A 13,709-nucleotide genomic window follows, 5' to 3' on the forward strand; every position below is an offset into this window, starting at 1 on the left:
GATCACCAGTGAGAAGTTGCCATCTGTGAATGCGTTCTCGGGCATGAATATCCTCCCTTTGTTGTAGGAGCTGTACACTCGCTGCTCCCCAGCTGAGTACATATCACACAGCCTCTCCGACTTGTAATCTCCATAATAGTTGCTGTACAGGTCCCAGTGGACCACACGCTGGCGGTCATTCAGACGGTCCTGGGTCCAGACCATGCGGTAACTCTTGCAGGGCAGGACAGTCTGGGACCCCGCTGGGGCAGTGATGTTTGTCACAGAGACCACAACGCTTTCTGGGTTTGTTAAGTCAGCTGGGACTGTGAGCCAGGACAGGAGAAAGAGAAAGAGGTGTTATAGGATCATAGGAAAGCAGGGCTGGAAGGGACCTCACAAGGTCATATCGTTCCCCCTACTCAATGCAGGATCATCCCTTATGGGGTATTTGTTTTAGGGTGGGGAAGCAGGATGTCCTTTATGGATTTTAAGGCAACATCAATCTTAGCAAAGTAGGCTTCTGATGCAATGATGTGCTTCTAAAGCCCCTCCTGACTCCATATTTGCCTCTCCCCTATTCCCTTGTTTGTTCTAATTCTCGCTTCACCGACTTAACTTCCCTGCTTGTTATCTTCAGTAAGCAGGGCCCTCTTCCACCGCAGCCTGCCATACAGCTTAACATCAGGCCCAAGGTCTGAAGAACTGCATGCTTACATTTATGCCTAATTCCCACTTGAGTGCTTCAACAAAGGCCCTGACTTTCAGTGCTGAGCATTTGCAGACCTTCCCCATTCCCTTCCTCCTCCCACACTGGAAGACGCGATTTTCAAATGGCTTCTAAATTTAGCCCAAAGCATTCTGCCAGCCTCCCAATACCAGAAGGTTCAGAGATCCTTAATGAGACCTGTCTGAACAACATCTAAACGAATCGCAGTAAAATCAACCCTCGGTCTGGACTCAGGTTGTAGGGAAGCACAGATGCTTCACAGAGAGAACTCTAGCCCACAGTTTACACCTATGACTTATCTGATTTCTCTGCCCTTCTTACTCCTAACCTCCAGTTGTAGGAGGCCTTTCCTCTGCATGGGGCTGAGATCCTGCTCCCGATGAAGTCCTCAGTAAAACCCCAATGCATTCAATGAGAGCAGAGTTGGTCCCAACACTTCTAATGATCAAAACCATAAGGCAGAATAGAAGGATGTCACTTACCGGAGTACAAATGAACAACAGACCCTGTTTAAAAGAGAAAAAAAGACTGTTACTCACAAAACAAATGGCTGAAACATCTTATCCAGAAGCTCCTCCTTATTACAACCTCCCTTCATTTCTTCTTCATTCATACTGTAAAGTAATGTGTGGCACCAAAGCTTTCCCAGCCAGGTTGGGCCACCCTGTGCGGTGTGCTACACAAATGAATCGATGACAGTTCCTGACCCAAAGAACTAAGGCAGGACAAGAGCAACAAAAGAATCAGCAAGTGGCAGTAAATGCATGAGACAAGATCACGATTATGAGAGAATTTGGCCTTGATTTTCCCAAATAACAGGACACACCAGAGTAAATGAGGAGAGAGTTTACCATGATCCTACACTTTGCCCATAGCACATGCTCCTGCCTTCCCATCTTGTTCATTTCCTGTATGCCCTTTTGTTCAACATACCCGTCCCCTGGTTTCTGTGCTAGTCAAAAGGAATAAAATAAACTGGAAATGTACTACTGACCCGCTCACCTGGTTTGTGGCAACACTGTTCCCACCAGATGCCCACTAGGCCATTTGTTCAGTAGAAGAGAAACAGGGATTGATTCCTGTTCATTCATTCACCTCTAAAGGCCACCCTTCATAATCCAGCTGACTCTTCCCCTTGAACGGTCGTACAGAAGGAGATGCTCACTTACCTGCATACCCTAATTCTGTAGAGTAGTCACCAGATTAAAAAAGAAATCTAATCAGGAAGACGAACAATCATTATTAATTACAGCAGGTTACTTTGGATCACCCTGAAATGATGCAACTGTTCCATCTGCTCACTTCTTTACAGTATTAGTGGAGCTAAACGGCTGAAATGTTACACCTTTTCTTTCACCAGTTACACCAGTGTAATTCTACTCGCACTGGCATAGGAGTGGACAGACAAAACACATCCGTTCAGTGGATGCAGGCTACTAAGCAGTAAGTCATAGACCCCGACCCTTTTAAAATGCTCTGTTGGTATATTTGTTCACAGCCCATATAAGCATCTCAAAGTGAATCAACAGGTTCAGTGCAGCAGCTGAGGTCTAATCCTGTGAGGTGAAGGCAATGGGATGAGAAAACATTCACGATCAGGCCCTAAATGTGCGTCTACGATAGGGTGAAGTTACGCGTTACACTGAGATCATATTAAGTCTGTGAAACATGAAATGTTAAAATTAGCCTGTTCTATGAGCAGTTCCATGTTAAAGGTTATTACTGTTTCTTGCCTTCACAGCTCTGACTTGCCACTATGGGGGAGGGCAAGGGTGTGGGTAGGAGCCAAGATACCTGGGCTCTACCCCTGCTGCCCTGGGAACAGTGCATTCTGGGATGCTGGAGGATTGCAGATTGCTCGTTTTATCTCTGTGGAGCTGACCTTAACACGAGCTAGGTAGCATGGTCCAGAGTTAACCCTCCCCTCAAGTGGCATAACTTTGAGATACTCAGAGGGCACTAAAGATGAGTTAATGAGCTTTTGTGTGCAGATGTTTGCATTTTTAGTGCCCTTAGTATGGTCTAAGTGTAATGGGTAACTTCATCCTTCCTTACTTCTATTTCTGCAACTTACAGAAAAGATATGACTTCAGAGATGACTCACAGCGATTCTCCTTTAGCTCAGAAGATGGAAACCAGGGTGCTCAGAGTGGAATGACCAGGGATCGTGATCTCACAAGATCATTGGCTTTTCTGAAGCATTTACTAGGCCTTCCATCCTGGGGCAGCCGCAGGCGCCCTTTCAGCCATAGTCTGCTCAAGTGTTGTTTCCCAGCTATAGATTTACATAATGAAAGCTACAGCTTAGCCTCACAGCTCAGGGCTATAATCAGTTCTGGGAACATACTTACTGGGACTATCCCCTGGGCCCTCACACCACAAAGAACTGCTTTAGACAGCAGAAAAAGACCATCCCCTGAAAAGGTTCCTCTACTGGTACCAACATAGCAGCTCCATCACCAAAAGCAGTGGCAGGAAAACCAGCAAAGACAAGCTGCTGGTAGTTGCTGGCACAGCTGTCAATGCAGCGCACAGACCTGCTCTGCACAGGGTTAGACAAGAGAGCAGTCGAAGGCTCCCACTGATGGGAGGTCTCAGGAAAAGGTGCCAGGAGAAGGCATGCCCAAAATCTTCCCTGGCAAGAGAGCGGGATCATAACAGAACTGGAATATGACCATCAGCTTGGGATCTCTCCACTCGTTCCAGATGTTTAGGGTACTCTGCACTGCCACACTCACTACGTAATAGATAATGAGGCCTTTGGTTATGGTAAGAATGTAGTCTGCTCGGTGCGGCCCTTGCGGCTGATCATTTGGAGCTGGAGGGGTCCCTGGGTTCACACATGAGGACACCCAATGTCCTCATTGATCTCAATGTCCTTATTGATCCCCATTCTCTGATGTGAGAGGGGAAAGTCCCACCCATCTCACAAGTGGTCAGTAGGAATGTGCGACTCAACTGTGGCCCTATGGGCCAGGTTCAACAGGGGGCTCCACTGGAAAAGTGGATTAGCAAAGGCATTTAGCAGCCAGGAGGTGCTGGGTGGCTTGTGGAATTAGCAGTAGAATATGGAGCCTTTGCTTCCTAGGACGCCAGTTTAAATCCTTCTCAGGACTGTGCTCTTTGCTGGCTGTGTGAAAAGGTTGGTAATTTCACATTTATTCCTTCCTAGCAGGCCCCAACTTCATTCCCCCAGCTGAGACGCGTGAACTTGGAGACTCAACTCCCATCCTGTTTCCTTCAGGTCAGAGTTGATCCAGAGGAGACAAGCAGGGAAGGCTGCATAGCCACTGTACTGGGCGGGTCAAAAGATACCTGGCCTCCCAGACTGAATCTGGCCCCTCCCAGGAGAGCTAGCAGCACCAGTGCTGGAGCCGACTCAATTAGATGAGTCCTGTGATACCACAGAAGGGAAAGCTGATATTGAGAGCAAGAATCCTCTGGACAAGCGCCATATCCATAGCGGAGAAACCTGTTCCACTTCAGACTTGGCGCCTGCCACCGTTCAGAGAACAAACCTTCTCAAATTGGGAGCATGCCCTTGAAAATCTCTCCCCCTTGTATATCCAGTCTGATGCAGCACAGACTTTCAGAGCACGGGCAGCCTTCTCAGTCCACGCGACTCGGATCCACAAGGAGCGAACTTCTTGAGATATGAACAGCTACTTTGCTGACTGGCCCAGAACCTCCTGCCTTTTATGTAGGATGGCCCAGGGAGGTCTACAGACATTGTAAATTGAAAGTAGGATTCAGGCTGAGAACACAATGACATCATTCTTCTCCATAACCATCTGTTAACCATTCAACCCCAAAATGGGTTACAGCAGGAAAATCACTTGCTTTGTCCTACTCATGCCATGGGCACAATACCCGCCGGACAAAAGCTGCATTTTTCTCTTCAGCCCTGGAATTTACTCTTTGCAACGGGGAATACATTAATTCCAAAATGACACTTCTTTAATCACACCCACAGAATATACGTTTATTAAAATAAACCGTTCTTATGCCTTCCGTCATCCAACAAAGGACTGGCAATGACATCATGGCAGAAGAATGGCCAACAGTTGCCATGCAAACGTCCGACTCAGAAAGTCTCCAAATGGAAGTCACCCTGCTACACTTATAGCTGCAGTTTTACAGAGAGGACAAACCCATTGGGAAAGTGTTGGTGTAGCCTGACGCACTAGAAAAGAAAAGGACACCACATTCCCAAAAAGAAAGAGCAGTCCCTTCACTGGAGGCCCAAAGCCATGGATTATGAAGCACCTGATGATACTCAAGATAAGACTACGGCTCTTCATTTTGGGCAGCCAGGGCACAAACACAGCTTAAGGCAAGAACTACATGACACTTTAGAGCACCTTCTGCCTGAGCATCTCAACTTGCTTTCAAGACCTGGATAAAGTAAACCTCATAGTATCACTGCAAGGATCATTTTCACCAAACTGGGGCACAAAGGTTAAATCCTCAATCCATGTTCACTCTGTGGACTGGGCAAATCTCTTAAGCACTAGGTCCATGCTGCATGACTGGACCACACTCTAATTACTGTGATGGTCCTAAATTTACATCACAACCTCACCATAACTCTGGGTGAACTGAAGGGCTGAACAGACGTTAGACCTAGACAGACTTCAGCCATGCACTCTAATGGCCACTATTGACCCTGGTCCTTGTGAGACAGACCTGGCGTAGCAGTGGGAGAGACCAGTGCTCCCAGAGTTGCAATGAGTGGCCAGTCATTGAAGCCAACAGGGTTGACATATAACATGCAATGGGGCAACTGGGTTCTGCCACATCAGGTGTGAGGAGGCATCATGTCATCCCACTGTCACGAGGTGATACTCTCAGGTACTGGGGGGGCACTGCAAGGCTGACATATTGGGACACACTGCTGCTCACACCACAGCAAGAGAAGTGACATCATGCCAGGGCGGCGCAGGAATTTGTGTCTCTGGGGAGAACGGCTACAAGTTGGCTCGCTGCGTAACCAGGGCTTTCCGCACCTCATTTTACTGCTCATTAACTGGGATTGATTGGGTGCCGCAGGAATATCCTCTCGTGGCCGAGCAACAGGAATGCATTTACTTTTCCCTTTTCCTCTTTCAACTTAATGTAAAAAACATGGAGGCCAAATGCAGCTCTATAAATCTGACAGCTGACAAAGACATCCAGCTAAGCCTTCTAAACCAGGAAAACCTCCCTGTGCTCCAGCCAGTGGCCTGCCCCATGCCTGAGCTAAGAATAGCGCAGCCCCCACAGCTCTGGATTATTTTATTATGCCGGGTTTACCTACTGGCATGATAAGGACCACCCAAGCCCTGACTCTCAGCTCTATACACAAGGGCCTTTTGCCAGGACGGGCTCTTAGTCTTGTCAGCAGGCCACGTGCATTTCTGCAGCACACTTCAGAACGTGGCTGTTCTGTGAAACAAGGCTGCGGTATGCTAGTGTCTGTAATGCAAGAGCAACAGCTTCTGGGGGAAAAGTCCCCATCAGCTTCCCTTTAGTTCACCTACTAAAGCCCCTTATGAGAGCTCCTTAGAGGGAAGGCAGCAGCCAGGGCTAGTGCTTGCATAGCAGGACTCCCCGGTCCTCTCCCCAGCTCTATCACTCGCACTCTGGTAGCCAGCCAAGTCATTTCACCTCTGTGCCTCAGTTTCCCCATCTGCAAAGCAGACACTTGTGCCTTGGTAGCGTCACTTTTAACCTTATTTATACTGATTTGCTGGGGGGGGGTGGGGATCACCACTGAGTACGGATGCAGTCAAAGACATTAGGCTAAATTAAGGTGCCTGTGCTGAGCTCAGCACCAGATATAGGATAGAAAGAGAGAAGGGTGACTTCGTGCCACCTTTGCATTCCCAGTCTGATTCTGGAGGGTGGTTCTGGACTGCCCTCACCACGTGAAAAGCTAGAGCAGCATGAAGGTCTTCCTTAACCTATCCCTGGTGCCAGGCAGCCATTGAGACAGGTGACAATCACTGAAGAACATCTGGGGAAACGGGGAATACAGTGTTTTTACTTTAGCTTTATGGTGGGCCAGTCCCCAGGGACTAGGATGGCTACAGTGCAACCCCTTTCCACTGAGAGAGTTTGCATGCTGGAGGCCACTGTCCTGTGACATCGAGGGCCAAGCTGGCTACTGACTCCAGGAGACGGAAGAGAAGAGTCGATCGCACTGGCTTCCCTCGATGCCTTGGGGACCTAACACAGACATCAAGTTATCGTCAAGCAAAAATGTAGAGGAGGCTCAGCCGTAAACCAGAGCTTGGCTTAGAAACCCAGAGAATCTGGAAAGTCTCTGGACCGCCATTTGTCAGGAAGAGACAAGAATTCAAGCAACTGAGCTCCAAGCATCCTGGACACAAATTGGCAGTTAAAGGGAGGAAAAAAACCCAGCCCTTTTCTCTCCTCTGGGTCTTCTGCCTCCAGACCTCGCTCTGCTGTGTGTGACCTCAATTGCACTCAGCAAACGGGCTCTATCCCCAAGTCCTGCTTTCCTCAGTTATTGCTTATTTAGCACACAAGAAGTCAAGTACAATCTGGTAAATCAAGGCAAGGGTGAAACCAGGAACCCTTAGAATCAGATAGGCCACAGACTTGGGACATTTACACACATTCAGGGAGCCTGCTCTGACACTCCACGTTGGAGCAGATTCAATTAACTGAGTCTGCATGAGCATGCAAATTGCCATGCTCTGGCAGCCTAATGCATCACGTGTACCCGTGGCGCAGAGCATCTCTGCGCTGAGAAAATGGCAGCGGTGAGCTTTGAAATAAAACATGTTTGATGTGCTTTAGTTCAAAGCGCCCCACCACCATTTTATCAGAACGGGGATGCGCTGCACTGCTGATACGCATGACACATGAGCACTTTTAATTAGCATGGTTTGCTAATTAAAAGTGCCCAGTGCCACATCGAGACCACATGTAAAAATGCCCAGCCTAGGAACACAAGCTAGGCCAGCAAAGGGCAGAGCCCAGTGGGTGGGCATGCCCTGTCTTTGGAAAACAAAGATTTCCCAAGCTGGCCTGGGGCACAAGCCACAATATCCAGAGCCCCAAAAGATCAGGGGTGTTTGGATTTCAGTATAATCCATTTGCAAAGTGCAGGCTGGGATGGAGTTGTGGACCCTGATGCTTTCCATCCTTTCCAAAAAGACAAACAATACAGGGTTGATTTTTTTTTGTCTCTATTATTTAGCAATGATTTGAAAGAGGCTTCATTACACAATAATCAAGAGATCTAGGTCCAAGATCCAGGTTGAGAGGGCAGTGTGAAAGGAGGCAGGAAACCAAAAACAGGAGGAAACTAGGACAGACATGTGGGCAGGATACAATGAGAACAGCAAGGCCAAATGAGACAAGGGTGTAAGCAAGAGCAGCACTATTCTTCTGGTACAGCACCCCCTACCCAAGGTAGTCCAAAATCAAGGGTCACACTCTTGAAAGTCATGAGATTGGCTTAGAATCAGGAGTTTCGGGGGGGGGGGGGGGGGGGGGGGGTTAGTATTTTGTTTTGTACCTTCTGAGCCCCTAGGGAGCATTTAGGTTACCTTTACCAGCTCTTTCCTAAAGCCATGGAAGCCAGAAATTAAAACATGAAAGCTGAGACTTATCATGAGTCCTATCATATGAACCTCAGGGACCTGGGGCTCTAAGAACGCCACCAAATATCATGAGTGTTGGTAATCTGCACGAGAGCAATAGACGCTGGTTTTGTACCTTCTGAGCCCCTAGGGAGCATTTAGGTTACCTTTACCAGCTCTTTCCTAAAGCCATGGAAGCCAGAAATTAAAACATGAAAGCTGAGACTTATCATGAGTCCTATCATATGAACCTCAGGGACCTGGGGCTCTAAGAACGCCACCAAATATCATGAGTGTTGGTAATCTGCACGAGAGCAATAGACGCTGGAACTTAATGAGGTTTGTTTAGCAATTCTGGAAAGCAGAGATATTCTGAAAGTGCAGCCTGCTAATCCAGCATCACCCACTCCAGGCATCCAAATAGCCCGAGAAAGGCACACACATTTATGAAGCTGGCTTCTAAACAAGCAAAATAATAAATGTACAGCTCTTTATACTCGCTCTCTGGCTAGAAGGGGTCATGTTTCCCAGCTTTGCTCTGTAACTGTGGGTCTAGAACCATGTTTTCCTTTAGGAACATCAATATTCTGCTATAATTGCAGGGCTCCAGAAGCGAAGGTTTGAAGCCAAGCACCGTGAGAATAGGCAACAGTGGATATATTACAGTTTGCAATTTGGAATCTGACCTTTCATGAACGAGGGCAACCCCTGGGACCCCTGCAGCTATGCCTCATGTCCTTACACAACAGGGGCAGTCCCAGAAGTGAGGGGCAACTGGCTGGGAGGCCTATATGGTGCTTCTACTCTTAGGCCAAGAAGAAACTGGGCAAACAAGGAGCAAGAGGCCAAGTCTCTGAAACACATGCCTTGCCCTTGTCTCTTTTGTGGTGGGTGTTGTGGGAAAGAGGTTGCTATTGTTTCGCCTACCTGATTGCATAAAGCAGCTTAATAGTTTCTCTAAATCTTTACTGAAAGCGTAGGGCAGTTATAGGTTGGTTTAATAAGAATATTAAACCAATCTATAATATTTTATTTTAAACAAGACAGGCAACATTTAGGTTGGAGATTAGGAAGAACTTTCTGACTATGACAATGGTCAAGCAGTTGAACAGGCGACCTAGAGTACTTTTGAAATCTCCCTGTCTGGAAGTGGTCAAGACCAGGTTAGACAGACATTTGGCTGGGATGATAGAGAAGTAGTCAGCTGTGTTAGTCTGAAGTCAGTCAAAAGGCACCTTTATAGACTAACTAACTAAGATACGCATATAAATAGAGAGTGCACTAGCTTTCATGAACCCAAGTTCACTTCCGCAGGCGCTGCCTGGAATGGCTTAGTCAGGAACCATCCTGCCTTGAGCAGGGAGCTGGACTAGATGGCCTCATGGCGTCCCTTCTTCCAGCCCTACTTTCCTATGAACCCATCTCCCCATGGCTCACTCAGCTCTACCCTCTGAGCAGCCAAAATAGGAGACAATCCTTCTCGCCTCCGCTCATTGAACAGCATCCCTGTTGCATGCTGAAGATGTCTGCAATGCTGAGAAGGGGCTGCTGCCCTGACTGAGAGCCTGTCTCAAAGCTCGTCAACACACCAGGGGCTCTGTTGCACCAAGGACTAACAACAGGGGATAAAAGACACTGGCAGGAGGTATTAGAGTGACACAAGAAACCTGGCTAGCAGCAGGGTGTGTAGTCTTGGCAAGGGGGTTTGCTGGCAAACATGTATATCCATGACCTGTCAAAACAAGCGAGGACATGGTTCTGCCTTCTCTATTCACACTGCTTCTGATCCTGTTCCACCAAGGTCCACAGAAACTTTGCCAGTGACCTCAGGAGGTGACGGAGGAGGCATACAGCCTTGTACAACCAGCAGCACCACCACTCTGCCAGAGAAACCCAGCTCCCATCAGCTCAGCCTCCAGCTCCCACCTGCTCCTAGTTTCCTCCAGTCCCTTTCTCCTTGACCATCTCACTGCCCATTTTCCAGGCCACAGAGCTGGGTCCTGGGTAGCGTAACTATCTGAATGCTACGGCAGCCCAGCCAATGAACAAGGGACACGGGAATATGAATCATCTACTGCACAGGGCTTTACCGCTTCAAAGCGCAGTGCAATGGCCTTGGGAATGAAGTGTTATCACTCCTGTTGTACAGACAAGGAATCAGAGCCACACAGATGTTAAGGCCCAGGCTTCTGAAAACAGATACTGATTTTAGCTGCCTCGTCATGGGGCGTCCAACTTGGAACACTTTGGGCACGATTAGCAAAGCAGATGGCCCCAGGGCTTGCAGTCATTTCACCCCAGGCTTTGAAGAAAACCTCGGCATGGGTGACATGCCCAGGATGACACAGGTGACAGCACAGCCAGGACCAGAACCTGGGAGCCTTCCTTCCTGGTCCCTGCTTTAACCATCCCAGCATGCCCCTTCTGAGCACTGCTTGCTCGACACCTGTGCATGGACCCAGGATGGTGGTGCTTTCTTCCCACTGTGGACCCTCTGCTCTAAGCATTTAAGCCCCTTTCCAAAACGGAGACTGCATCTTCCTTGTGTCAGGGAAGGGAGAGTTACAGTCTGGCAGGGGGGAACGGGAGTTTGTCAGGTGCTGAAAGAAGCTCGTGCAAACTCCAAATTCCTCACTTTCCTCATCATGGCCTCCCACCAAGCCTTTAAAGAGCCTCTTTAGAGCTGTTACAAAGTCAGTGCAAACGGCAGAGCTGCTACTGAGTTAATCTCATGCTTTCTTGGAAAACAGTAGCAGCTTCGTGCTGGCTCTGCTGGGACCTGACAGGGTGTCAGCAGGGCTACTATGGGTTATGGCACTGTGGTAGCAATTGCAACACCAGTGAGCTCAGCTCAGGTTGGGCAAGAGCTCTATTAACCAGCTGACGCAACAGAGGGAAGTGACTTTTGCCCATGTTTTAGGGCAGCCAGTTGGGGGCAACAGTGAGCGATGCAAAGTGCTGGATCCCGGAGGCCGAAGCACGCATCATCTGCTCGGCTCCTTTCTCTGAATGGCCTGGAGTGCAAGCGCTGGACTGGCTCTTGGATTAAGATCCTCCGTGCATTGACACTTGATTGTGAAACCAGGGCTTGGGCTGATGCTTTTAAGTCTCCAACTGAAAGGGCCTTTTTCTTCCCCTAAATAGCTCCTGGATTCGAATTTCTCAAGAGCAGGTTTTGCTCCTGCTTTTGGAGAGAGAGTTTGGGACTCCTGAAGCCTTCCCCACCCATCCGCTTCTAACTTCCAGCACCTTCCCGCAAGCGGGAACGTGCCTGCCCATCGGAGAGAGACAAAAATGTGCAGCCTCGGCAGAACGTGAAAGCCCTTCGCTGGCCCAGGGAGCCGGCCAAGCCCTTGCCAATGGCCATCTTGGCTGCGCCGCGCGCCAGATCCCTCACAGACGTGGAGGGGCTTCTCGCAGACAGCTCAGATATTCGCTTTGCTTTGTAAACACTCCTCAGCCCTGTGCGCTTTACACTGGCAAGCAGCCCGGGGAACGCAGTGCAGAGCCGGGCCGAACGGGGCTCGCCTTTCCCCGTGCGAGATTAACACTTGAGGGTGGAGTTCCTCTTCTGAGCCTCATCTCAACAAACCGAAGAAGGGGCCTGCATTCCCCCCTGCTTCTTCAATGAGGCTTTAATGGGAGCGTGGTGGTTATGTCCTCCTGAAGGGGAACTAGCTGTGGAAATAGCTTGGCTGGCCCCCGCACGGGCACCCCTCCAAGCTGCATCCGCACACCGCTGCCAGAGCCCCTCCATCCTGACCTGTGGCCCTGTTCCCCCAGGTCTGAGCCCCCGCACAGCTCTGCCAGCGAGGAACGGCAGTGCGACCTGCTATTGCCTCAGGCTTTGCCAATGCACCTGAATCTCCTGGCTAGCAATCCGGCTGGTTCACACTCCTCAAACATGCCCCTTCCCTTCCTGCTCACCAACACCTCAGGCCTGATCTGTACCACACCCTTGGATGCCTGTGCTGAATCCAATGCAACTCTGCTCATGCCCTGATGTGCTCACTACAGCCTTTCCTTTTGTTCCAGTCCTGAGGTGCTACAAACTAGAGATGACTTGCTGAGATTGAAAGCCATCCTCCAGGGGTTGAACTGAGAACAATCCAACCCATTGCATCTGTGACTTGAGGGACATAGCAATGTCTGGTCTGGTTAACCACAGCCACTGTGTATTGGGCTCTCTGGGGGGTTGTGAATAGCAGCGGGGTGCTCTGGTCCCGAAAGATCTTGAACTCATCCTTTTCAGGTGCCAGGCTCTGCTGTTTGGCAGTAACTGAGTGTTTCTGTGCTTTCCTCAAAGAGATGAGCGATGCTCACTCACGCCTGGCTTTTCTTAGCCCAAAGTGTTGCTAGTGCTGGTCTGGGCTCTGGGGTATGAGGCTCTGATATTTCCCCGTGAGCCATTTCACATCAGTATGACTGTACTGGGGTTTCTCAACTGCCCAGGCTCTTACAGAGCACTGGGGCAGCTCATGCTCTCTCCGGAAAAATACTTTGAGAGAAGGCACGAAGAAGTTAGTGCATCTCCCCGCAACCCTCATCATTCATCTATGCCTATTTCCTGCAAAGCAATCCTCAGCAAACCACTCTTACCTGCACAGAGCACACACTGTTTTCATATTTCACCCAAAATTACCACTGGATTGCTCCTCCCTTACCCAGGAAGTACGATGCCGCTTGGGAGCAAACAATTCTAATTCCTTTCAAGCCCCAGAGCAAAATGCTGGAGGGTTTTTTTTTAATTCACTGCCCTTTCCTCCACAGATCAGGACATCTGGTTGTGAAACAAACTTCAGAGGGAGAGACCATGGACAGTCCCTCAAGAGTACTTGGATAACTCTGGCCTCCCCTCCCCACCCCTCCCAAAAAACATTTCTCCCCACAAAAGCCAGGAGCAATCCCTCTATCCCATCTGAGCCTTCCCCTGCCCTGCACCCCAGAAACAGAGAACAAGATAAGTCTGAACCAAACCGCTGACATGACAGTTTGAGCTCTGCCAGGTAAACTCCAACCCCCTGTCCTCTCCAGGTGCAATAAGAGACGAGCAAGAAAGATGCTGATCGCCTATACGCTTACTTTGCAGAAGCAAAAGCTGCCACAGGAGGAGTTTTGCAAGTTGCTCCATTCTTCAGCCTCTGCGCGTTTCTCTCTCTCCCGAAAACAAGTCGTCAAAGTCTTCTTTTTTCTTTCTTTTTTTTTTTTTGGTAACTTGAAAACACTATGACCTCATCAGTTTACAGGCAAGGACCCATGGACAGCAGCTCGTATTCCACAGAATTACTCCACCTACAACTTACAACTCCCACCTCCTCCTACATGCTCCCCCCCACACTCCACCTCCCTCCTTTCCCTAATGCTGGTTGCTCAATTCCTCCAAACACGCTCTCCACCCACTCTCTCCC

General features: G+C 49.1%; 1 protein-coding gene across 2 annotated transcripts in view; it reads right to left on the bottom strand.

The window, feature by feature from the left end:
• MXRA8 (matrix remodeling associated 8) overlaps positions 1–13,709 on the bottom strand; it is a 50,244-nt gene that overhangs the window by 16,747 nt on the left and 19,788 nt on the right. Inside the window, exons 1-3 of one of the 2 annotated variants that reach the window (XM_014517538.2) lie at positions 13,384–13,646; positions 1,192–1,215; positions 1–305 (exon numbers count right to left, since the gene is read on the bottom strand). In XM_014517538.2, the coding sequence (XP_014373024.1) occupies positions 1–305; positions 1,192–1,215; positions 13,384–13,432 (378 nt within the window). In that variant the 5' untranslated portion in view covers positions 13,433–13,646. Of the gene's footprint in view, positions 306–1,191; positions 1,216–13,383; positions 13,647–13,709 lie in introns of those variants that run through there. The other variant, XM_025198127.1, reaches the window with a different exon arrangement.

The sequence above is a fragment of the Alligator sinensis genome, unplaced genomic scaffold, assembly GCF_000455745.1.
Source record: "Alligator sinensis unplaced genomic scaffold, ASM45574v1 scaffold569_1, whole genome shotgun sequence".
In the NCBI taxonomy this organism is placed as follows: domain Eukaryota; kingdom Metazoa; phylum Chordata; order Crocodylia; family Alligatoridae; genus Alligator; species Alligator sinensis.